Raw genomic sequence first — 26,216 nt, forward strand, 5'->3', positions numbered from 1 at the left:
TGGGCACAGTATTTATATTTAGGTTTGCGCAAATTGATCTCCAGATGGCATTAACCTCAATTGCTGCTCATATTGCTAGCTGTATCCTGCACTGAAGGTGAGACATTTCAAGTTTCATTGCCATGCATCTTATTTTTAGTGAATATTTCTAACTTTCTTTTTCTTTTCACTTGGTGTTTCCAGTCTTTCTTGAAGGCCTGGACGCTGGAGTGCAAACTATTCGTCTTTTGGCACGAGGCCCATTTTGAACAGAGTCAGAGTCTAGGTTGTCAGAGTCAGCAGACTTTGTAACCGATGACCATAACTCTGCAGTTTAATCCTCTTCAGATATCTATTTTCTAATTTCCATTACCCTAGGTGTATTGGCCAGTAAGCATACATGTAGCTGCCCTGGTTCATCAACGTATTTATTAAATAGCAAGGATATGAATCTAACATCTAAAATGAAATGATGAAAATAGAGAGGAGGACAGAATTCACCACTATATATACTGCAGCACCTGATTTTAAAGAAAATCCCTTATCTGGAACTCTCTGGTGATGTCATCTTCTAGCTTAGTTTCCATTTTTGCTTCATTATACTTCCGTAAAGCACATCAAGATGTTCAATATTAACGGTACTTTACAAGTGAAACTTGTTCATCGAATGCCAAGGCAAGAAGGTCTTAGATTGAATGATTAGATTTCAATTAATTCATTCTATGGTTCAGGGTACTTTAGTGAATATTTGTTGGGTTTTTTTTTAGGTTGCCTGAATAATGCTGATTATCTCAAATCGCAGCAGAGCATTATTTTTTTCCCCAGCAGTTTGTCACATCTGAATGACCAGCTAAGCCAACACAGGTGAATTTCCAGAGTAACCCTTATTGATGTAGACAAGTGTTGCATTTAGTCTTAATCCAAATACGGACAGCTGATTTCCAACCCTAAATGACATTGTTGAGTCGTAATGGCAGTTTGGCTTCATGAACTCCTTTATTGATCCTACTAGGAGTGTCATTAGTCCCAGTATACTTGGCCAGAGCACTTGTAGGTTAAGGAGCTGGGAGGTGGTGGAGAAAATTAGATTAGCCTTTTTCATTCCTGACTGATAAATTGGATTGACAAGTTTAATTTCACATCCGAATAGCCCAGCGACACACAGCACCTAAGTCAAAAGGCGTTAACATTGGTCTTGGTCACTTGCACAGTAGATGGGATGGCAAGTGGTGGCCAAGTAAACAATTTGCAATCATTTGTTCTCGTTGGGTCCGAAAGGACTGGAGGACTAAAGGCACATAAAAACCTTTATCCTCCAATAATCATGAGTTGAATGTGGAAGCAGGTTTAACTTGGTGTGTCGGGATGGCAGGGAGTAACTGACGCTGATAGTGAGGGGTGGGCAGGGTGGGCAGGTGGTCACCAAAGTACATATGGCCAGGGGTCCAGAATGCACTCATGGTGCCACAGAGCAGAGTGTGGATAATCAACAATGAGTCAATGGTTCTGTGATTTTGTTTGCCTTTTCAAAACTTGTTTTGGGTGATGACTGTTCATCAAAAATAAATAAATTCCATTACCTGCCTTATTTCATTTGAATCACACTCCTACAATCTTATGAACTCCACACTGAGTTCAGAAAACAAAATCTTTCTGTTCTGTAGTGGAAGCTGCTCTTGTGGTGTCTGTATGTGTCATAGCTAGAGGATCGCAAATTGGTCCAGCAAGGCTTTTGAACACAAGCTGAGTCATTTAATCTTACATTCTGAGATGGCAAGTGAATGCAATCTTGCTTCTCATTCCTTCTCTCCCGAGATGCTACCTGACCTGCTGAGTTACTCCAGCATTTTGTGAATGAATGCAATCTTGCTTTTTGTTTTATAAAATGGGCAGCTTTGGTCACTGGTGGTTTTGTGCATATGTGTGTGTGCGCGTGTGTGTGCGAATGTAGGCACTGCAGTTGCTAGAGAGGGTCTGATGTGTTCCATTTCCACAGCGTCAGGTGATAAAGCCAGCCCTGCATTCTGAGCAGAAGTTGGAGCCACAAACTTTTCTCCTGGGATAAAATGTAAGGAGATATACTTACAGAGCGTATGATTTTTGTTAGCATGTTTTAAAAATTTCTGGGAAAGACAGAGAATATAATCTATCCAAGTTTGCTGATAATACAAAGCTAGCCGAGAAAGTGAACTGTAAAAACGAAATGGGTTTAACTGAGTAACGAAGAAGGTGGCAGACAGTAAGTTTATGTTCAGGGAACGTGACATTATTATTCTTAAACAAATAATGGAATAATAGAAGGTGTCAGACATGCGAAAACCACCATCATGCCTGTTGTCTAAAGAAGGGTCTCGACCCGAAACGTCACCCATTCCTTCTCTCCCGAGATGCTGCCTGACCTGCTGAGTTACTCCAGCATTTTGTGAATAAATCATGCCTTAAAGTGCTTTTTTAACCAGACCCACAACTGCACTTGATGTCTTTGGCCTTCCAGCTCCAATACATGGCCAACAATGCTGCCACAACCCTTCCACAAGGCATGGTGGACCCAAGAGCTGCAACCAGGTTGTAGATGGCAGAAACTGGACCCTGTCCGCACACCTCCCTAAGGGCCTTCTGGTAGTCAGGCATGTTTGGACACGGTGGAATTTAAAAAAAAAAATAGATTAATAAATAAATTCCAAAGTTATTTGAAAGTTTGTTACTGTTGCTAATTGATTAAAACATAAAATGTGCAAGGTGCAGAAAGGAACTGCAGATGCTGGTTTGAACCAAAGATAGACACAAAATGTGGAGCATAAAGGGACAGGCAAATATATGCGTGGTTAGGCCACACTTGGAACACTGAGTTTTGGTCACGTTGCTGTAAGAAGGATGTCATTAAGCTGGAAAGAATGCAGAGATTTACGAGAATGTTGCCAGGACTTGAAGGGCTGAGCTATAGGGAGAGGTTAGACAGGCTGGGTCTTTATTTCTTGGATCGCAGGAGCATGAGGGGTGATCTTATAGAGGTGTAGAATATCATGAGGGGAATAGATAGGGTGAATGAGCTGAGTCATTTACCCAGGGTAAAAGAAAAGAACATCAGTTTAAGGTGAGAGGGGCAGGATTTAATCCGAGCCTTTGGAGCAACTTTTTCACTGAGGGGGAGGTCAGTATATGGAACAAGATGTCAGAGGAAGTAGTTGAGGCAGGAACTTTAATAGAATTTAAAAGACACTTGGGTAGGTACATGGATAAGAGAGATTTCGAGAGACATGAGCCAAACACTGGCAAATGGGACTAGCTTAGATAGGGCATCTTGGTCAGCATGGACAAGTTGAGCCGTGGGCCTTGTTTCCTTGCAGTATGACTCTATAATAAAGAATGATAAATGAAATATTTACCTACATGAACTTTTTAAAGTAAGATCAGTGATCCCATTCAGTTGCCTGCCCCCATTCACCTACTGTGACGTAAAACTGAAGGTTCCTGTACAAATGTATGCAGGCCCTTGGAACAACAACGTATGGAATTTAACATAGAATCAAAATGCTGGAGCCAATCAACACATCAGGCAGTATCAAAGCAGGGAGAGACAGAGCATTTTGTGTTCTGGTTCTGGTTGATTAATGCGCAGACACCTCATAAGTGGTTATCTCGCGCAGGTGATAAAAATTAGTCAATCGGATATGTTGTTTTCCTATCTGTAGACTCACTGAGCGCTTCCAGCAACTCCAGCTTTTGTTTAGACTTCTGCCTTCTAGTTTTTTTTTGCCTTCTGACGACAAGTGAAATTTCCTTGGGTAGAGCACATGATGCGATGCATTCCCGGAGATGGGAATGCATAGATGCAGGCACAACCTACGTTAGTGCTGCAGGAAGTCGAGATGTACTACCACGTGCAGTGTGGCTGGCTGGTGGGGCCATGAAAAACCATTGCCATGCCATCAGCATCTCCCCTCATGGTTCTTGCGCTTTGTGAAGACAACTTCAATCAAACAATGAAACAGCAAATATTTAAGTGCCCAGCAAGTCACAGAGCAACCATGTGGAGCAAAGTCAAATTAATATTTAATAATCCAAGATCAGACGTGAAACATTTTTTAAGGCTGAAAAGTCGGGAGCAGAAGGAAGAGCAAATAGGAGTGCAGGGTCAGAAGATGGACCTGAAGCATTCCATCCACATTGTTGGATCAGCTGCGTGTTGAATGTAAATACACAGGGATCAGGAGCTTATTTAAATCCTGTACAAATAACAGCATTTCTGGATAAAGTTCTTTTCTCAGCACTGAACAATCTGTTGAGAGAGGGTGCACAGCGATTAGACTAATCTAAGTAGCACAAAATCAGCATCTTATAGAAACTAAGTGTTCGTGATATTCAACACTTCATTCGTATTCAAGCAAACAGGTGCAAGAGATGAGTATTTTTTGCCATTCAGTGAGATTGTAGATGAGACTGTGACCTTTCCATATGTCTGTCTATGCCCCAAAGCCATTAATGACTTTTAATTATAGAAAATATAGATTTAAAGCTAAATCCTTTTTTTGTGGAAGAAAAATTACAAACACCCACCACACTTTGTTTGTGTAGAATCAGCTCCTAATCACTAATGTTTTTTTCATCATGCAACCTAGATTTCCCAACCAGCAGAAATAGATTATCTGTGAATTACAAAATCAATGTCTTGAAAACTTGAATCTTTTAAATTCCAGAGATTATATCATTTCCCCAGTTTTGAAGATTCACTTAACCTGTTAATATTTGCTTGTAATGTTGTACTTCCATCAGTATCATTTCCAGTGCCTGTCCATCTGCATGGTGTTGGTGAAGTTAAACAGGCAGCTCTCTGCCCCATCATCCACATTGTGAATGAACATGGTGAATCATTGTGGTTTCACACAAAACCCTGCGGGGCACCACCAGTCATGTTGTGTTAATTAGAGTACTTGTTCATTATTCCTCCCCTTCTCAATTTTGGTCTCCTAATTTGAGGAAGGACGTCCTTGCTATTGAGGCAGTGCAGCGTAGGTTCACGAGGTCAATCCCTGGGATGGAGGGACTGTCATAGGAGGAAAAATTGGAAAGACTAGGCTTGTATTCACTGGAGTTTAGAAGGATGAGATGGGGATCTTGTAGAGGCGTATAAAATCATAAAAGGACTAGACAAGCTAGATGCAGGTAAAATGCTCCCAATGTTGGGGAAGTCCAGAACCAGGGGACACAGTCTAAGAATAAAGGGGAGGTCATTTAAAACTGTGAGAAGCAACTTTTTCACCCAGAGTTGTGAATTTGTGCAATTCTCTGCCACAGAAGGCAGTGGAGGCCAAATCACTGGATGAATTTAAAAGGGAGCTCTCGGGGCTAGTGGAATTAAGGGATATAGGAAGAAGTTGGGCATGGGTTACTGATTGTTGATGATCAGCCATGATCACAATGAATGGCGGTGCTGGCTCGAAGAGCCAAACGCCCTCCTCCTGCACCTATTTTCTATGTTTCTTCTCAGTTGATGTCCTTCCCAGGATCATTCCCTCAGTCATTGGCTTTCAATTCATCGACCTTGGTATCACACAGCTTCAGAAGCTTGCGACATCACCGCAGCCTGAATTGCTCTCCAAAGAAAGGTGGAAAGTAGTTGCCTGTGTATTTCTATGCTGCTGGTTCAGTTCATTGGGTGGCGCATATTTTGGATGGTTATCCAGAATAATGGAGCCAAGGCACTCAGCACCATCCCCTTACCACAAGTCAACTCCCAGTGTCGTCACACAATAGCCAGGGGACTTCTGCTGCACACTATGTGCTTTTGTTTTCCTTGACCATCTTTATGATGCCCTTCCATTTATTCTTTATCGTGTCTGTCAAAAACAAGCAGCCCGTGCGGAAGAAAGATTCTTTCTTCCTGGTATGTGCATCGCTCCTTGTGCATTGCCATTCATTGGCCGAAACCAACAGATGTTGCTGATCTAATTCAACATTTATCTTGAGGCATCCGTGTCAAAACAACCCTTAACAGCAGTTCAAGGCCAGAATATTAAAACAAAGCGAAACAACAAATATGGGATCAAAACGTATGAGATTATTAAGGGGTTGGACACGTTAGAGGCAGGAAACATGTTCCCAATGTTGGGGGTGTCCAGAACCAGGGGCCACAGTTTAAGAATAAGGGGTAGGCCATTTAGAACTGAGATGAGGAAAAACTTTTTCAGTCGGAGAGTTGTGAATCTGTGGAATTCTCTGCCTCAGAAGGCAGTGGAGGCCAATTCTCTGAATGCATTCAAGAGAGAGCTAGATAGAGCTCTTAAGAATAGCGGAGTCAGGGGGTATGGGGAGAAGGCAGGAATGGGATACTGATTGAGAATGATCAGCCATGATCACATTGAATGGCGGTGCTGGCTCGAAGGGCCGAATGGCCTCCTCCTGCACCTATTGTCTATTGTCTATTGAAACACAATTTGGGTGAGTTGTAGCTTTGCAGATGACAGTTCTGAACTTGATGCAGCCACATATATGATGACAGTCAGAGAAACCACTTGGTGAAGTGTCTTTCTCTGTTTATTGCATATTCTCCTGATATTCATGATATACAATAACTAATTTTATTACTTAGCCATGGTCCAGTGAAGGAGCTAAACTGTGCAGCTTAATGCCCCGCTTCTGTGGTTCAAACACAAGCTAAAGAGATCTACCCATTGCAGTGCAAAGGCAATGTTGCACTGTACAAGGGCGGTTTCGTCTTTAGAGACATTAAGCTGAGAGCTCTTGCCTTCATATGGATGTCCTAGATTTCAAAAGGTTAAGGATTTCTCTCCAATGTCCTGGCCAGTGCTATCCTTACACAGCATCACTGAACCAGATGACCCAGTTGCTTTCATGTTGCTGTGTAGGATCTTGCTGGATGTAATTCACCTGTCACATTCCCTAGAAGACTAACTATTTTTCCAAAATATTCTTGTGAGTAAATGATGTGATATCCTTAGCACGTGTGACCCATTGAGAAATGTGCTGGAACCAGACAGTCTAGATATTACCCATTCAGGACAGGACCTAGGGCCAGTAATCTGAAGTGAAAGGATAGCCATGAGTACTGGAACCCCATTAAGAGCCCATTGCAGAAGCATTACTGGAGGCTTTCAACAGGACATTGGTTGCTGCCATTGCCTGTAGTGATAGAGTCAGCTGTCAGCGAGCCAGCAATTGGTCATGGACAAGGGTTGCTGCTCCAATTAAGAGGAAAGATTTTAGTCCACTTCAATCTCTTGATGCTTTTTTTTAGGGCTATGCAGAATAATTTGTTTTATTGTGTATGGCCTTCAAATAAAGCACCAGGAGAATGGAGTGGACCAAGGTCTTGTCTCTTGATTGGAGCAGCTGCACATGTCCATGACTTATTAAATTCCACTTGGGTATGTTACAGTCCTATGGTATGATTATTGAATTCTCCAATTTCAGGTAAGTAACCTACAAACGCCCCCCCCCCCCCCTTCGTTTTTCCCCTCTCCTCCCTGTGCCCCACTTAGATGCATACTCATTTCTCCCTTTTCCCTTATCCCCATCAACTTCCACCTATATTCCTTTCTCTAGATTCACATTTCATGCCCCTTCTGGCCTTTTCTCCTTATCTCACGCTTCTCGTCTTTCCGTCTCTGGCCTTTGTCCAGCCATCTGCCAATCCAAAACCCCTTTAATCCATAGTCACCTCTCCCCTTGCCAGACTTTGATCTGTCCCAACCATCTCTCTTCCTCCCTGCTACAATCAGTCTGAAGAAGGATTCTGACCTGAAATGTCACCTATCCATGTTCTCCAGAGATGCTGCCTGACCCGCTGAGTTACTCCAGCATTTTGAGTCTTTTTTAGGAAAGCAACATCTGGAGATCCTCATGGTTACTTATCTAGGACACAATAGCAGTGCTCTGGCTAGTGACACTGGGATTGTACTTGAGGCAAGGGGAATGTGCCAAAAGCCATTATTCCATCACTCCTGAAACTCTTAAGGGAAGAAGCCATCTGGGAGACCTGCCTCCCTCTTGAATCAAAGCAGCTGCTTTGTAATAGGTAATTTACAATTCAGGATAACTCGGACAGAAATACCTCAACGATGTCACAGGCTCCTCCTGACGCTGTGCGATATTGAGAGAATGTGAGCCTGAATTTGGATCAGCAAAAGAACCCACAGTTGTGCTTGTACATTGTTAAAGGAGGAGAAACTTGTGCTTGTGGTGCCGTTTGCAACTCTAGAATGTTCCCAATACCCTGAGAGCCAATTAAGCGTATGTTAGTCACTGTCATAATGTAGAAAAAACAGTAACCAAGTTGCAGACAGCAATTAGATAATTGGTGCAGGTCACTTGCTATTCTTAAAATAGTATCCGTGGGCCCTTTTCTATCTACCTGAAAGTCAAGGTGAGTCTGTTTAATGTATCATCTCAAACAGCTCTTCTGCCAGTGCAATAAGCTCTCAGTATTGTGCTGCAGCTGTCTAACCAGATGAAGTTAGTCTGCTTGCGAAATAGATAATTTAGTTAACTTTCTGCCTCGGAGACTCACACTGTTGTAATGTTGTGGTCCCCTCAAGAAGTATATAAAATTATGAACGGCATAGAACCGGTAGACAGTTAGAGAGAGGCTTCTTCCCCACTGTGGAGATGTCAAATACTAGAGGACATAGGTTTAAGCTAAGAATGGGACATTTTTAAAAGAGGTTTAAGAGGCAAGATGGTATGCACAGAGAGTAGTAGGTGCCTGGAATACACAATCTGTGGTGGGAGGGGGTGTGGGGGGAAGGAGGGGTGATAATAATGCTTAAAAGGCATTGAGACAGACACATGAACAGGCAGCGAATGAAGGCATGTGGATTCTGTAGACAGATGTGCAGTTTAAATTGCATCATGGTCGGCACAGATATCGCAGTTTCTAAGTTGTACTGTTCTATGTTCGAAACTGCCCCTCCAACCGTTCGCATGCTTTCATGTTGCTGCAGATTATTTTTACAGTATGGAAAAGTGTCTCTTATCTGGACAGAGCAGGAAGGGGATTACTCACTGAACCTGCCTAGAGCCAGAAGCAATGATAAGTAGAATTGATGTTTGAGATTTCTGCCTCTGGATTCAGGAGACACAGAGACTGCAGTTGCTGGAATCAGGAGCAAACAAAAAGAATCCTCCAGTGACAGCAGCTGTGTGCGAAACGGAGGAAATGTACGTGAGGGCTCCATCAACTACAGAAGAGGGGAAGCTGAATTTCCAGAACGACAACATTTTCAGGGGTCCTGGAATGGAAAGCCTCACCTTGACAATAAATGGAAAAGAGACAAAGAAAAGGAGAAAAGAGGATAATTGTGTTTAAGAGGGAAAGTGGGAGGATGGTGTAGCCAAGGTAGCTGTGAGGGTCTGTGGGTTCATAGTAGATATCAAGAGAGAGCTGGATATTCAAGAGAGAGCTGGATAGAGCTCTTAAGGATAGCGGAGTCAGGGGGTATGGGGAGAAGGCAGGAACGGGGTACTGATTGAGAATGATCAGCCATGATCACATTGAATGGCGGTGCTGGCTCGAAGGGCTGAATGGCCTCCTCCTGCACCTATTGTCTATATCGGTGGTTAGTTTGTCTCCTCAAATGGAGACAGAGACATCCAGACAAAGAAGTATCAGAGTGACTTCACTCTCGGAGAGCCACTTCATGATGTTGCTATCACATCTGCTACGACCACAAGGTAAATGTCAGGTGAATTGGGGGCAGGGCAAAAGTTGGTGTCAAAGTGAAAAATTGATGAGATCCACACGAATACAGGAAGCAGCACCAATGCGCTTATCAACGTAGCAGAGATAGGGTTGGGGAGGGAGGCAGAGTAGGTTTGGTACAAGAATGGTTCCACATTGACAACAAAGGGATGAGCATAGCAGGGGTCTGTGTGCATAACCATGGCTACATCATTGTTTGTAGAAAGGGGGAACAATTGAAAGGGGGCAATTTGGACTGTTGCAAATAACCCGAATGGCTGTACTTTGGGTTTCCGGGAAAAGGACTTTTGGGGAAACTCATGGTAATTCATAGTTGATTCACAATTGTTACCAATTGGGATGTTACCAACTGGGCCACAGGAGACATTCATCTTCTCAGTCATGTTTGCCATTCAGTTAGATCATTGATCTGTATTTATACCCCCAATTTACTTACCTTTCTATCCATCATTTCTAAGTGGAGCAATCAGTTTGTAAATTCTAGTTTTCTTCTTACTAATATGCAGCTAATTATGCCTTCAGCCTCTTTGAGATTTTGCATATATTTATTTTGAAATCAAAGTCGGCTTTCTTTAAAATAATAATGCAGCAATTCAATCTGCAGAATGATTTAGAATATTGATAATTTTCTTTTTTTCATTGATTTTGATTTTAAAATATAAAACACAATGTTTCTACCTTTCTAGAAGAAGTAAATTAGCGCACAATTTTTTATGAGAAATATTTTTAATCGGGAGGTAATTTTCTTGGTCTCGACAGCATGGGTTGTTTCTTTGTTTTCTTCCTCCGGGGTGTTTTACTCACTGAGTATTCATCGTCACCCCTCTGCTGCTGTACATAACCCTTGCTGGAGTGCTCTCGAGTCATGGCAAGGTGTTAATTAAGATGTCAGTGTGAAAGTTTATATTTAATTATCCTTTGTTCTGTTCTACCTTGCAGGTACTCAGCTGGAGAAATTAATGGAGAGCATGAAGAATGAGATAGCAGCTCATCCACCTGTAGAGGGCTCCTATTCACCCCGCCGAGGAGACTTCTGCATTGCCAAGTTCATCGATGGAGAATGGTAAAGAGAAAATTGCATTCAAAGATTTCCTTCATTCTTTTGCAAAAAGAGCATAGTGGTCAGTTTTCTCTGACAGGTGCAGTATTTGAAAGCAAATCATGTTCAATTCAAGAGCAACACCCCACCAGGATTAATGTAAAATGTCAGTTCATTTTAATTTGTTCTGCCCTTTTTATTGATGTGCAGCTGTGCCTATATTGCAGTCTGCAAGGCTGGAAAGAACCAACCTATTGTGTATCTTCCTTCACTTGACTTTGTGATGCAGAGCAAGCCTTCCTGGAACTGCATCCATCCCACAGGGACCTACACATGTACTGATTGATTGACAATGGCCAGCAAACGCATTTAGCACGTTAAAACGATGACTGATTCAGTGGAACTAACACCAACCTGCATTCAGGTGAAGTCTTGAACATGGCAAAACTCCCAGGACATTTCACATATGACCTATCAAATAATATTCGACAGGAAACCAGATCGGGAAATGTTAAGAAGTAACACAGTAGGTCAGGCAGCATCTCTGGAGAACATCTCTGGTGACATTTCACATGGGGGCCCTTCTACAGGCAGATAGTGGTGGGAAGTGGGGGGGGGGGGGCGAAGGTGGAAGAAATGTGGAAGAAAGGAGGGGCAGGACAAAACCTGGCAAGTAACAGGTGGATTCAGAGGGGCCTTGATTAAGGCCTCAAATGGAAATCCTGCATTTTTCCACCAAGGCATATTATAGGCAATTTTTTAAACCCTGAAGAGATCCAGTTTAGACTGATTGGAGTCAGGCGGAGAAAGCTGGAAGAGAGGTGGAGTAAGATAAAGCCGGGCAAGGGATGAATGGAGGAAGGAAATGCAGATGCTGGTTTAAACCGAAGATTGACACAAAATGCTGGGGTAACTCAGAGGGAAATCAGTGTACCTGTGAGTTACTCCAGCATTTTGTGTCTATCTAAGCGATAAGCGGATACAGGTGAGGGAGGTTTTGATTGGCAGATGGTTGGACAAAGGCCAAAGATAAAAAGACACAAAGATTGTGTGTGACCTCACTCTGGCAGTGGAGGAGGCCCAGGACAGAAAGATGGTATAGAAATGGGAAGGGAAGTTAAAATGCTTAGCAAATTTCTAAGACTAATTTAAAGTCCTTTTACCAGGTGATTTACTTGTTCATGGATCCATGTCCCATGATATAAGGAGGACACTGCTCACTGATTAGTATCTTATCATATCTGATTTCAAATGATTCACTTTGAATATGCAATCGCTGCTGTTAAAGAAACCAATTTTTTAAAAAAATGTTTGCTGGCAGCAAGATTCCATAATCTACAGTAACCCAACAGCAAGGACACGCTACATGCAGACTTTTGCACAACCTGGATACATATCGGCACTGAGATAAAAGACAGTTAATGAAACCATAGTTATTTGCCTCACTGGAAGGAGGATAATAGCTGATGAGAACAAGAAAGCAAAAATAGATTAGCTTGACATCCACTCAGTTGCTGTTTCTGAACTGGGTTATTCTGAATGCATTCACCAGTTTCAAAATGCCTATTCGAAGCACTAAAATGAGTATTATTTCTTTCTGAATATCTTTCAACGGACTCCACACATCTTATTGAATACGGTTTAATTGAAGTAGTTGTACATTTGCTAAATTCTGGGTCACTCCTTGTCATCATACAATACAATACAATACAATACAATATATCATCTAGGGAACATAAGGATTGTGATTTGAAGAAAGACGATGGTCCATTCAGCTGACGTTGTGAGATATGGTAGTCAGGTGATAGAATAATAGGACAGTTGTTAGATAACCATGGCAATCACCTCTGGCATTCTCTCTGCAGCAGTCCCAGACCTGAAATGGGGATAAAGCCCCAGGGATAGAAAAGTTTAGGAAGACAGATCTAAATCCCCTGGTTCTCTAAAAAAAATGTAAATGTAACATTTTACAACAATTGTTTAAAGATTGCCTGTCTTGACGTGTTTAAATACGCTCCACTAATCTATGATCTTAAATTTCGTGATGTCACAGAAACAGAAGATTCACATTGTTATGGTGGCAGAAAAGCTGAAATTCTCCACAATAGGGATCATTTTACATGAGCAGGGCCAGTGGGAATTGTTCTTTGGTGTCAAGTAATCAACATTGTGTGGCCAATTTCTGTCTATTCGTTTTAGCAGACTGCACATTGTACCAATGCCCACAATTTCCTGGATCACTCTGCTAGCTGTGTAAAATTGCACAATCGGTCCCAATATATCTGCTCCCACCACTGTTATTGTAACAAAAGAGATGGCCTAACACATATTCCCTCATTATTTTTCTGGAGATTATAGGTAATTACCCCAAAATATTACCTCCGTTTGTTCTGACAGCATTCCTTACATCTGATATGTTTCTGTTCCAACGTGTACCACGTATAAATGTTAATTTGTGATATAATCTCATGGTCTCAACCCCTCACCAAATCTTTATGATTGATTGAAATGTAATAATTCAAAGAAAAGAAGCTTGTTCATAACTTTACATTTCATTTTGATCTCTGCATTCAGGATGGCATCAACATGCTCATCAGTCTCCCCTTTGTACCTTGTATCGTAAATGTATGGTGTGACACCAAATCACAGCAGATGGAAGATTCCACATTCAGTCACTAATTTTAGAGAAGTTTTATTCTCTCTTTTGGGATTTAACAGCATGTTTTCACTGTTGCTTCTCAACTCTAACCACTGTCTATTGAAAACAGAATGGGGTCAGAATTTGGTGAAGCTGCCAACAATTACTGTCCAGTCTTCAACCACATTTCCAGAGTTTTTTTTGAGTCACTGCCACAATGGACTTAGCTCCTTCAAGAACAGGGGAAAGAAAGTGGTTTTTCTTTGGATTAAAAACATTATAATGATATGAGCAAACAGCCTGTGATAACATTCTACTTCCGACTGCCGAGGTGACACTGCTATTTATTGGCATAATTGGACTGACTGTAAAAAGACAAATTCATCACTGCCATCTGCGTCTCGTCTCTAACTTTAACTTCTGCCGATCTTGGCCTCTCCCTGACTCTCCCATGTGGCTGAGTAAAGGCCAAGCTCAGAGCACACGGGCTGCTTCCTCTATTAGGCACACTCGTGTTGATTGGCAGCACTGTACAATCCATTCAGTATGTTGGAGAAAGAGGTGAAAAGGGTTTGGAGCAAAGTGAGTCCATTGCATTAGTACGATATTAGAAATTGTATATTTATTAGCGAAGCACATTACCATTTGCTCATTTATTGTCATGCAACCGCACAAATCTCCATGCTTGCCTCTACGTTTTTTCAATGCCAGCATGGCTTTTCCCAGTACTCATCAGACGATGCTGTCTTTTAACGGGATACGTTTCATATGGAACATTCCCCTATTAACCACTCATTCTCTGTGCAACTTGATAACTGAGCATTGATAGTTGAGCTCTTCTCCCCTCAGTTCTGCTTTCCTTGAGATCTCATCAGAAGGCAATTGGGATGAGAAGACTTGTTAAGTTTCCGTCCTTCACTTCATGGACATTGAGTTCTTTCTATACACTGTATACAATCACTCCACAGTGGAGGTGATTTAACTCCGTGTAGATCTGGGATCAAAGATGACCACCAGAATTTAGCTTTGTTAAATTAATAACTCTTGTGCCACTTTAGGTTGTGGTTTTGTACTTGGCATCAATCGTAGCCAACAGCTCAATACAAAATGAAGCAGTAAAATTACAGATGCCAGAAATCTGGAAGGATTCAGCTGGTCTGGGGTGAGAGAAATAACATCAGTGTTTCTGGTCGTGGGCTCCACATCAGAACTGGAAATTGAGAAAACGAGCATGTTGAGTTGCATAGAAGCAACCAGGTAGGAGAACAGAAAGAATGTTAATGTAGGGTGCAGACTAAAGTAATCAAGATAGCAATTATTATAAAAAGGAGCAGTCAGAGATAGAAAAGGGCAAATATAAGCAAATTGAAAGGATGTCCTTCGGGCCTCAACATATCCGTACAGAAGGTGAGGTGCTGCTCATCAAACTGACACCAGGCAATTTTGCAGCAGTGTAAGAAGACACAGATGTTGAAGTGAGAGTCTGCCCCACTTCCACTCTAGCTTCTGCATCTTCGGTTCCCTACACTTATTCCCAAGTAGGGCGGCACGGTGGCGCAGCAGTAGAGTTGCTGCCTTACAGCGAATGCAACGCCCGAGACCCGGGTTTCAGGGTGCTGTCTGTACGGAGTTTGTACGTTCTCCCCGTGACCTGCGTGGATTTTCTCCGAGATCGGTATCCTCCCACACTCTAAAGACGTACAGGTTTGTAGGTTAATTGGCTTGGTAAATGTAAACATTATCCCTAGTGGGTGTCGGATAGTGTTAATGTGCGGGGATCGTTGGTCGGCGCGGACCCGGTTGGCTGAAAGGGCCTGGTTCCGCACTGTATCTCGAAACTAAAAGTGGAAAGGTCCTTTCTCTCCCGCCAGACGCCACACCATTTACTGTTTGATTCCAGTACTTTTGTTTTAATTCTGTACAGGGGAGATCGTACCCCCTCCCAGCATCACAACTGTTTTTGTGACGGAGATTTGCCGTTCAGAATTCACCAATCACTACCCAAAAATTGAGATGGGGAATAAAATTTGCCCTCATCTGAATCTGAATCTGAATTACCTTTATTGTCATTCAAAATAAATTGAACGAAAATCATTTGCCACGCTGCCACAACAGTACAGAGTAAAAGACACAAGACACACAATTTTAACACAAACATCCATCACAGTGACTCCTCCAGACACCCCTTCGCTGTGATGGAAGGCAAAAACAAATCTTCTCTCTTCCCCCATGCTTCTCCCACGCACAGATAGTTCGACTTCTGCCGAGGCGACCGAGGCTCCCGACTCGCACAGGGGATGGAAGGTCCCGCGGCCGAGCCGCGCCGTGCGATGGAAAGTCCCGCGGCTGAGCCGCGCCGAGCGATGAAAAGTCCCGCGGCCGAGCCGCGCCGGGCGCTGGAAGGCCCCGCGGCCGAGCGAATTTAGAAGAGTAGGCAGTGACTTAATTGTAACATGAATAATCCTGAGAGGTCTTGACTGGGTGGGAACAGAAAGAATGATTCCTCTTGTGAGACAATCGAGAACTAGTAATCACCGTTTAATAATAAGGGATCACCATGCAGGAAAATATGTTAATTTCTTGGAACTCTGTTCCTCAAAGAATGATGTATTTGAATATTTTTAAGGCAGCGGTTGATATTTGATGTAAGCAAGAGGAGAAAACTTGTTGCAGATAGAAATGTGGGTTTGATGTTACAAATAGATCAGCCATTGTCTTATTAAATGGCAGAACAGGCTTGAGGAGCTGAGTAGCCTTCACCTAATGCGTATGTTTCTAAATAATCTGCTTCTGCTTTGCAGTATTGATACATGCTTATTAGTGGTTAATATCCTTCTCAGTCCAAATTATCAGAGAACCGTCCCAGTTGGAATCAGTTTTTATTCAACTTCTTGGCTCCCAACCTAGATCAGTGAAGAGTTGAGAGCTGAAGAGAGTTGGAGGCCAATTCTCTGAATACATTCAAGAGAGAGCTAGATAGAGCTCTTAAGGATAGCGGAGTCAGGGGGTATGGGGAGAAGGCAGGAACGGGGTACTGATTGAGAATGATCAGCCATGATCAGATTGAATGGTGGTGCTGGCTCGAAGGGCCGAATGGCCTACTCCTGTACCTATTGTCTATTGTCTATTGTCTATTGAAGGAAAATATGTCCTCTTTTTAAACTAGCAAATAGTGTTTTCTAGTATTTTCCGCCTGGCACAATGTTAAAACGTGGTCATTTGCACTGCAGGGAACCATGTGCAATGCCAGCCTCAGACACTTGTTGCCCAGGCATCAATTCTCTTTGTAAAAGTCTACATCGTGGTTTGAAAGTGTTTTTAGTTAAAATATAACATTCGAATATAAATTGTCAATTTTGCAATTTTCCCCTTGTCCTGAAAGTACTGACATGGCATTTCATCCTGTAGCCTTTGCTGACTTCAATACTTTGTCCAACTGCATGGATTTGGACCTCACTCAGAGCTTTCACTCCTGAGCTTACTCCAGTTTTGTGTTGACAGCAGCACATCTACATTCAGACAGTAATCACAGGAAACCCATGGAGACGCGGACTATTTGCTGAATGTTCTCTTTGTGCTCAGATGCATTCAGAAGCTGAAGTTTTCCCCCTTCATCTTCCTATTCCACTCACCAATCCACCATGGCTTGGAAAAAATGTATGAAGCAAAAGAAGGCCATTCACCCCATTGCGTCTGTGCCTTTTGAAAGACAATTACCTAACCTAATCCCTCATTTTAGTATTGCAGTGCCCTCTACAATGTTTGGGACAAAGACCCATCATTTATTTATTTGCCTCTGTCCTCCACAATTTGAGATTTGTAATAGAAAAAAATCACATGTGGTTAAAGTGCACATTGTCAGATTTTAATAAGCCATTTTTATTCTTTTTAGTTTCACCATGTAGAAATTACAGCAGTATTTATACATAGTCCCCCCCCCCCCCCCCGTCCCCCCCCCATTTCAGGGCACCATAATGTTTGGGACACAGCAATGTCATGTAAATGAAAGTAGTCATGTTTAGTATTTTGTTGCATATCTTTTGCATGCAATGACTGCTTACAGTCTGCGATTCATGGACATCACCAGTTGCTGGGTGTCTTCTCTGTACTGTACTGCAGCCAGCTTTAGCTTATGCTTATCCCCTTCAGTTTTCTCTTCAGCATATAAAAGGCATGCTCAATTGGGTTCAGATCGGGCTTGGCCACCCAAGAATTGACCACTTTTAGCTTTGAAAAACGCCTTTGTTGCTTCAGCAGTATTGTCTTGCTGTAAAATGAACCGCTGGCCAATGAGTTTTGAGGCATTTGTTTGAACTTGAGCACATAGGATGGGTGTATACACTTCAGAATTCATTATGCTACTACCATCAGCAGTTGTATCATCAATGAAGATAAGTGAGCCAGTACCTTCAGCAGCCATACATGCTCAGGCCATAACATCCTCACCACCATGTTTCACAGATGAGGTGTTATGCTTTGGATCTTGGGCAGTTCCTTCTCTCCTCCATACTTTGCTCTTGCCATCACTCTGATATGTTAATCTTCGTCTCATCTGTCCACAAGACCTTTTTCCGGAACTGTGGTTGCTCTTTTAAGTACTTCTTGGCAAACTGTAACCTGGCCATCCTATTTTTGCGGCTAACCAATGGTTTGCATCTTGCAGTGTAGCCTCTGTATTTCCGTTCATGAAGTCTTCTGCGGACAGTGGTCATTGACAAATCCACACCCGACTCCTGACGAGTGTTTCTGATCTGTTAGACAGGTGTTTGGGGATTTTTCTTTATTATAGAGAGAGTTCTGTCATCAGCTGTGGAGGTCTTCCTTGGCCCGCCAGTCCCTTTGCGATTAGTAAGCTCACCAGTGCTCTCTTTCTTCTTAATGATGTTCCAAACAGTTGATTTTGGTAAGCCTGAGGTTTAGCCGATATCTCTAGCAGTTTTACTCTTGTTTCACTCTTGTTTCTCAGTCTCATAATTGCTTTTTTGACTTTCATTGGCACAACTTTGGTCCTCATGTGTGGCACGGTGGCGCAGCGGTAGAGTTGCTGCCTTACAGCGCCGGAGACCCGGGTTCGATCCTGACTATGGGTGCTGTCTGTACGGTGTTTGTACGTTTTCCCCCGTGACCGCGTGGGTTTTCTCCGAGATCTTCGGTTTCCTCCCACACTCCAAAGACGTACAGGTTTGTAGGTTAATTGGCATGGTAAATGTTTTTTAAAAATTGTCCTTAGTGTGCATAGGATAGTGTTGATGTGCGGGGATCGCTGGTCGGCGTGGACCCAGTGGGCCGAAGGGCCTGTTTCTGCACTGTATCTCTAAACTAAACTAAACAGCAATAAAAGTTTCCAAAGGTGATGGAAAGACTTGGGGAAAGACGAGGTGCTGAGAGCTCTCTTATGCCTGCATTAAGGAGGCAATTAAACGCACCTGAGCAATTACAACCACCTGTGAAGCCATGTGTCCCAAACATTATGGTGCCCTGCAATGGGGGGACCATGTATAAACACAGCTGTGGTGATAAGTCTTTGTTCCAAACATTATGGAGGGCAGACACAAAATGCTAGAGTAACTCAGCGGGTCAGGCAGCATCTCGGGAGAGACGGAATGGGTCACGTTTCGGGTCGAGACCCTTCTTCACACATAAATCAGCTGTTCATGGCTCACATCCAAATGTTTTTTTTAAACTGGTGAAGGATTCTCCCCATGTCCCCTTTCTGACAGTGAGCCCCAGACCATTTTTACCCTCTGGGTAAAAATAAAATCCTCATCTCCTCTCGAATCCAAAATTTTAAATCTTCCTGTCTGGTTTCTGACCCCTGTGGTTTGGGGAAATAAATCCTTCCTCCTTGTTTACTCATAATTTCAGACTCCTCCACTACCTTAGCTCTCATCACTGCCTTAAACAAAAGCAATGTCGTTCACATTTTCCGCATGGCCACTATTTTTGAATCCTGTCAGTATCTTTGTAAATCTCCAATACAATCTTAACTTCATAATCATAAAATGTTGTGATCAGACTGTACATAATACACAGGTTTCGATTTCAGTTCTAATGTAAAGTTCATGCTATGCTGTGCCACGGATGTCAAATAAAAGCATCCTTAAATCCCTTTTTACTCACTTTATTGACCTGCTATCTTTTTCAATCTATGGACATACACTCCAAGGGCTCCCTACTCCACAAAACCATTCAATACCCTTCTGTTTATTGTTTATTTGCTTGCCTTGACTCATTTGCCTCGATTACGTTCTGATTCTGTGGATCAAATTACATTTGCCATTTTTCTGCCCAATTGTCCAGACTGTCTGAACTTTGCATTCTAATGCTTTCTTTCTCAATGTCAATTCCATGCCAATTTTTATTCTATCGGCAGCCTTCTTTATTAAACCCCTGCCTTTAAATCGAAATCATTAACATGTACTACAAAATCCAAGGAACCAAAAATTGAGAGCAGCCTTTCAGTCACAAATGCATCCATCAACCATTATCCTTTCCCTTCATGCCTCTTAAGGGCATTAGGTGATTTTTTGGCGACTGCCGGCGACTGTCAAAGTCGTAGCAGATCGCCAAAATATTATTTTACCCGACCAATGACCACGACAATGCCGAGTCATGTCGAGATTGCACCGTCTTCGGAAACATCGTGAAATTCCCACGCTGTCAATGATTCTCCGGCGTCCTAATTTTCACTGAAATCACTGACAAGTCGGTAAATACTTGAGAGTTTTGAACTATTACAATTGTATGGGTTACTTTAAAACCAAGCTTCGCTGTAACAAGGCATAAACTGGATTTACTTCCAGTTTACTAATAGCAGTATTAAAAAAATTAATTTAAAAAGTGGTGTAGTGGATTTTTGTGGAAAAGTATGTGGGCATTCTTTGAAAATATACGGGAGATGCATATCTGGTTTCTGGGTTGCATATCTGGGTTGGGAGCCCACTTTAAATGTCTTGGCCACAAACATCGCGAAAATTCCCACGCTTACCTGACCGTCAAACTGTCGCCTCCAATCTACCTGTCAAATGTCCTGACGGTAAATAAATTGGTTAAACACAAGCATTTTATGGTATTTTGAAATGACTTTACTTATTTTAATATTATGTGCTTCTAAATGCATCTAAGAGAACCTAGCAAACCTGGGGACAGCATGCGACAGCGCCCACAATAAGCAATGATACCTGCTGACAAGCCAGCTGTCGCCGAGAAATTTCACTCCGGCTGATTTCTCAGCGACGCGCTAAGATCCACTACGATTTTTGGAAGACTCCTCACGATCATGCTCGCGACACCCCGGCGAACTGTCGGCGACAGCCTAGTTGCCGGCAGTCGCCTTAATATCGCCTAAAGTGTGACAGGGCCTTAAGCCAACTTTGGATAGGATTTGACATTTTCTCTTGTATCCGTACCCTTTTACTTTTTCGACCAGCCAACTACCTGGCACCTTGTTAAAAGCCTTGCTAAGCTCTGTGTAAACTACATCAAACACACTGCCCTCATCAACTCTTCTTGTTACCTCACAAATGTCCATTTAATCTGACACAACCTTCCTTAACAAATCCATAGTCACTGTCCATGATTAATCTATGCCTTTCTAAATGAAGATTTATATTGTCTCTTAAATGGATTCCATTAACTTGCTTATCACAGGAGTTAAACTAACTGCCCTGAAATGACTTACAGATTGCTACAATATTAGCAGGCCTCTGCTCTTCTGGGACGTGCTCGAGCCAGCGAGGTTTGAAATATTGCAGTAAAAGCTTCTGCAATGTGGTGCCTTGTTGTTATTTGAGCAGTCTAGTATGTATTTCATCAGTTCCTTGGGCATTTCTGTATTTCATCTGTGTCTGGTATTTTGAAGGCTTCCTCTTTTCCAGTATTTATCCCATATTACATTTTACATGCCGTAATCTTAACTACAATGTATCAGCCTCTGCTCTAAAGAAGACAGTCACAACATATTGTTTAAAAACTGTACCCACATATGGCAATATTTGTTCATACTCATTATTGCCCTATTTTCTTTCATTTCATCCTACATTTTCTATGTTGTTCCTGGTGTATTTCTGGTGTATTAAGCTCACAATGTCTGGCAAAAGCTGCCCATTTTTGCCTTGGGAACTAGACTTGGCAGTCCCACCTTTATTGTGAGAATATATTTAAGTCTGAATCTCTTGAATTTCTGTATATGCCTCCCATTGCTCTCAGTCTGATTTATCTTCTGGTACCTGATTTTTATCCACTTTAGTAAAGTGGTGCTATACCTATTTTAAAATAACCCATTTATTCTGACTGTTTTCTGTGAGTTAGCCAATTCTTTTAGATTTTTTAGATTTAGATTTAGATTTAGAGATACAGCAGGCGCTGTCGATGTGGAGTTTATACATTCTCCCTGTGACTGTGTGGGTTTTCTCCGGGTGCTCTGGTGTCCTCCCACATTCCAAAGACGTGCAGATTTGTAGGTCAATTGGCTTATCATATCATATCATATCATATCATATCATATATATACAGCCGGAAACAGGCCTTTTCGGCCCTCCAAGTCCGCGCCGCCCAGTGATCCCCGCACATTAACACTATCCTACACCCACTAGGGACAATTTTTACATTTTACCCAGCCAATTAACCTACATACCTTCTGTAAATTGTCCCTAGTGAGTAGGATGTGAAAGTGGCATAAGATAGTGTATGTGATCGATGGTCAGCATGGGCTGAAGGGCCTGTTTCAACGCTGCATCTCTGCACTTAACTAAACATCCAAATACACTTGTTCCCCTTTAATTGCCCCGTTATTTCTATCCTTGCATAACTATACTTACTTTAAGTCAAAGGAGACTTTTGTTTCATAAAACCTTGGTGAATAAGATAAAATATGATTTTCTACATATCCTGCTGTGACTTCCTTAATGATAAATTCGCAGTGTACCCAATGGCAGATCTTCAATAAACCGTCTGAATATTTCCGGTTTTTGAATCAAGGCATTACTCTTGTAGTTTTCCAATCTGCGTGGACATTTCCGGATTTTTTTGGAGGGTCACAACCAATGTATTCACTAGATTTGCAGCCATTTGGAACTTTAGAGCCCAATCAATCAGGTTCATGGAACTTATCAGCTATTAGTTCAATTTGTCTGGCTAATTCTTTTTGCTAGTGATAATTGTAATTCTTTCAGAGAGTGAGCTGTAATTCTGTAATCTAATCCGGTTTATTCCAGAGTTTGACTTTCTCGATGTGACGACCACTATGCTGATATAAATGTGCTTTGACGAGCAAATACCCCAAGGGTGACATTTTTCTGGTTCTATGTTTTTACCACAAGTGGAAATACATCATTATGGTTAAACAGATGAGTTGACTAGTGGAAGAATTTCACGGTAGATTGCATAGTGATTGATGCATGTTAATTTCTCAGCAAGTCTGCAAAAGGGACAGATGGAAAGAGGGATAAAATGATTGGCTTGGTACCTCAGTCATTAATTGTCAATATAGGACCAATGTCCACACTGATACGGTAAAGTGCACGCGCGCATCCAGACAGGAGTAACCACACAAAAAATGTTTCAACTTTTTATTCATTTGGGAAACGTATGAGGCGAGAGAGGAAGCATTGGCAGGGCCAGCATTAACCGCCCATCGGTAACTACTCTTGAGAAGATTGAGGTGAACCATTGGTTTTCAGCTACTTCAGTCCATGTGGTGAAGGTTTTCCCACAACGTTATTGGGTAGGAATAGAACATAGAAAAGTACAGCAGAAGAACAGGCCCAAAATGTCTGTGCCAATCGCACACCAATATGATGCCAAGCTCATCTCATCACCCGGCACTTGTAGATTGCAGAGCAAAGTAGTCAATGATTAAAAATATGGGTAATACATTAGCAAGTCATATTAGAGTGCGATTGGGATGGAACGCTGCAGAAGGTGACATTCAATAGACAAAATGTTTTTGTCCTGCAGGTTTGGGAGGTGCTGCTGAAGAAACCTTGTGTTGTTGCAGTGCATTTTGTATATGATGCACAGTGCATTCGTGGTACACTGTAGGTAAAGGAATGGGTAGGAAGGAACTGCAGATGCTGGTTTACACCGAAGATAGACACAAAATGCTGGAGTAGCTCAGCGGGTCAGGCACCAGAGGAATAGAGTAGATGCACAGAGTCTCTTGCCCAGAGTAGGTGAATCGAGGACAGAGGGTTAAGGTGAATGGAAAAAGATTTAATCAGTAGGATTTAATAGGCCCAGCGCAAATTGGAGGAACAACACCTCATATTTCGCTTGGGTAGCTTACATCCCAGCGGTATGAACATTGATTTCTCTAACTTCAAATAGCCCTTGCTTTCCCTCCCTCTCCATCCCCTCCCCTTTCATAGTTCTCCCACCAGCCTTACTGTCTCCAACTACATTCTATCTCTGTCCCGCCTACTCCCGTGACATCAGTCTGAAGAAGGGTCTCGACCCGAAACGTCACCCATTCCTTCTCTCCAGAGATGCTGCCTGTCCCGTTGAGTTACTCCAGATTTAATAGGAATCTGAGGAGTAGCTTTTTCACACAAAGGGTGGTGGGTGCATGGAACAAGCTGCCAGAGGAGGTAATTGAGGCAGGGACTATCCCAACATTTAAGAAACAGTTAGACAGGTACATGGATAGGATAGGTTTGGAGGGATATGGACCAAACATGGGCAGGTAGGACTTGTGTAGCTGGCCGGTGTGGGTAAGTTGGGCCAAAGAGCCTGTTTCCACACTGTATCACTCTATGACTCTATGGCCATCTCTGGAGAAAGGAAATGGGTGACATTTTGGGTCAAGACCCTTCTTCAGACTGGTTAGGGATAAGGGAAACGAGAGATATAGACGCTGATGTGGAAAGATAAACCAATGAATGAAAGATATTGCAAAAAAGTAACGATGATAAAGGAAACAGGTCATTGTAAGCTGTTTGTAGGGTGAAAATGAGAAGCTAGTGCGACTTGGGTGGGGGAGGGATAGAGAGAGGGGGAATGCCGAGGCTACCTGAAGTGAGAGAAATCAATATTCATACCACTGGGCTGTAAACTGCCCAAGCAAAATATGAGATGCTGTTCCTCCAATTTGCGTTTAGCCTCACTCTGACAATGGAGGAGACCGAGGACAGAAAGGACTGTGTAGGACTGGGAAGGGGAATTAAAGTGTCCAGCAACCGGGAGATCAGGTTGGTTCACGTGGGCTGAGCGAAGGTGTTCCGCGAAACGATTGCCCAGTCTGCGTTTGGTCTCGCCAATGTATAAGAGTCCACATCTTGAACAACAGATACATTAGATGAGGTTGGAGGAGATGCAAGTGAACTTCTGCCTTACCTGAAAGGACTGTCGGGGTCTCTGGAACGAATCGAGGGAGGAGGTATAGCGACAGGTGTTGCATCTTCTGCGGTTGCAGGGGAAGGTACCTGGGGAGGGTAGGTTTGGGTGGAATGAGTTAACCAGGGAATTGCGGACGGAATAGTCTCTGCGGAAGGCGGAAAGGGGTGGAGATGGGAAAATATGGCTAGTGGTGGGATCCCGTTGGAGGTGGTGGAAATTTCAGAGGTTTATGTGTTGTATTCAACGGCTGATGGGGTGGAAGGTAAGGACTAGGGGGAATCTGTCTCTGTTGCGGCTAGGGGGAGGGGGAGCAAGGGCGGAGCTGCGGGGTACCGAGGAGACACGAGTGAGGGCCTCATCTACGATGGGAGAGGGGAACCCCCGTTCCCTAAAGGATGAGGACATCTCAGATGTTCTAGTATGGAACACCTCATCTTGGGTGCAGACGGAGGAATTGGGAGTAGGGGATAGAGTCTTTGCAGGAAGCAGGGTTGGAAGAAGTGTCGTTGAGATACTTGTGGGAGTGCGTGGGTTTGTAATAGACATCAGTCAATAGTCTATTTCCTGTGATGGAGACTGAGATCAAGAAAGGGGAGGGAGTTGTCGGATATGGTCCATGTAAATTTGAGTGCAGGATAAAAATTGGTGGTGAAGTTGATGAAGTCCATGAGTTCTGCATGGGTGCAGGAGCTAGCATTGATGCAGTCATCAATGTAATGGAGATAGAGTTCGGGGATAGGGCCAGTGTACGCCTGGAACAGGGATTGTTCAACGTACCCTACATAGAGGCAGGCATAGCTGGGGCCCATGCGGGTGCCCTAGCTACGCCTTGGACTTGGAGGAAGTGGAAGGAGTCAAAGGAGAAGCTGTTGAGGGTGAGGACCAGCTCCGCTAGGTGGAGCAGAGTGTTAGTAGAGAGAAATTGGATGGTTCTGCGGTCGAGGAAAAAACAGAGGGCTTCAAGGCCTTCCTGGTGCTGGATGGAGGCGGAGTGACTGAACATCCACAGTAAAGATGAGGGAGTGGGGGCTGGGAAAGCGGAAGTCATTAAAGAGATGAAGGGCATTTGAGGTATCTTGGACATAGGTTGGGGGAGATTGGACCAGGGGGGATAGAATGGAGTCGAGGTGCGTGGATTGGCATTTGTTCAAATCAATGTTAGGACAAATCAATGAGGAAAAACTTTTTCACTCAGAGAGTTGTAAATCTGTGGAATTCTCTGCCTCAGAAAGCAGTGGAGGTCAATTCTCTGGATGCTTTCAAGAGAGAGTTAAATAGAGCTCTTAATGATAGCGGAGTCAGGGGGTATGGGGAGAGGGCAGGAACGGGGTACTGATTGTGAATGGTCAGCCATGATCACATTGAATGGCGGTGCTGGCTCGAAGTGCCGAATGGCCTATTCCTGCACCTATTGTCTATTGTCTATTGACTTTTTGATTCTATTACCATTGGATCAATGTCAGTAGAGAATATTGCCAAAGGTTCACTGATGATTACAATCTTTGTCC

At 42.9% G+C, this 26,216-nt stretch overlaps 1 protein-coding gene across 1 annotated transcript in view; it reads left to right on the forward strand.

The window, feature by feature from the left end:
• The window catches only part of snd1 (staphylococcal nuclease and tudor domain containing 1), a 734,850-nt gene that overhangs the window by 629,126 nt on the left and 79,508 nt on the right, over window positions 1-26,216 (forward strand). Inside the window, exon 19 of the mRNA XM_078419593.1 lies at window positions 10,637-10,760. Within this exon, the coding sequence (XP_078275719.1) occupies window positions 10,637-10,760 (124 nt within the window). The remainder of the gene's footprint in view (window positions 1-10,636; window positions 10,761-26,216) is intronic.

This window comes from Rhinoraja longicauda, chromosome 23, assembly GCF_053455715.1.
Source record: "Rhinoraja longicauda isolate Sanriku21f chromosome 23, sRhiLon1.1, whole genome shotgun sequence".
Taxonomy (NCBI): domain Eukaryota; kingdom Metazoa; phylum Chordata; class Chondrichthyes; order Rajiformes; family Arhynchobatidae; genus Rhinoraja; species Rhinoraja longicauda.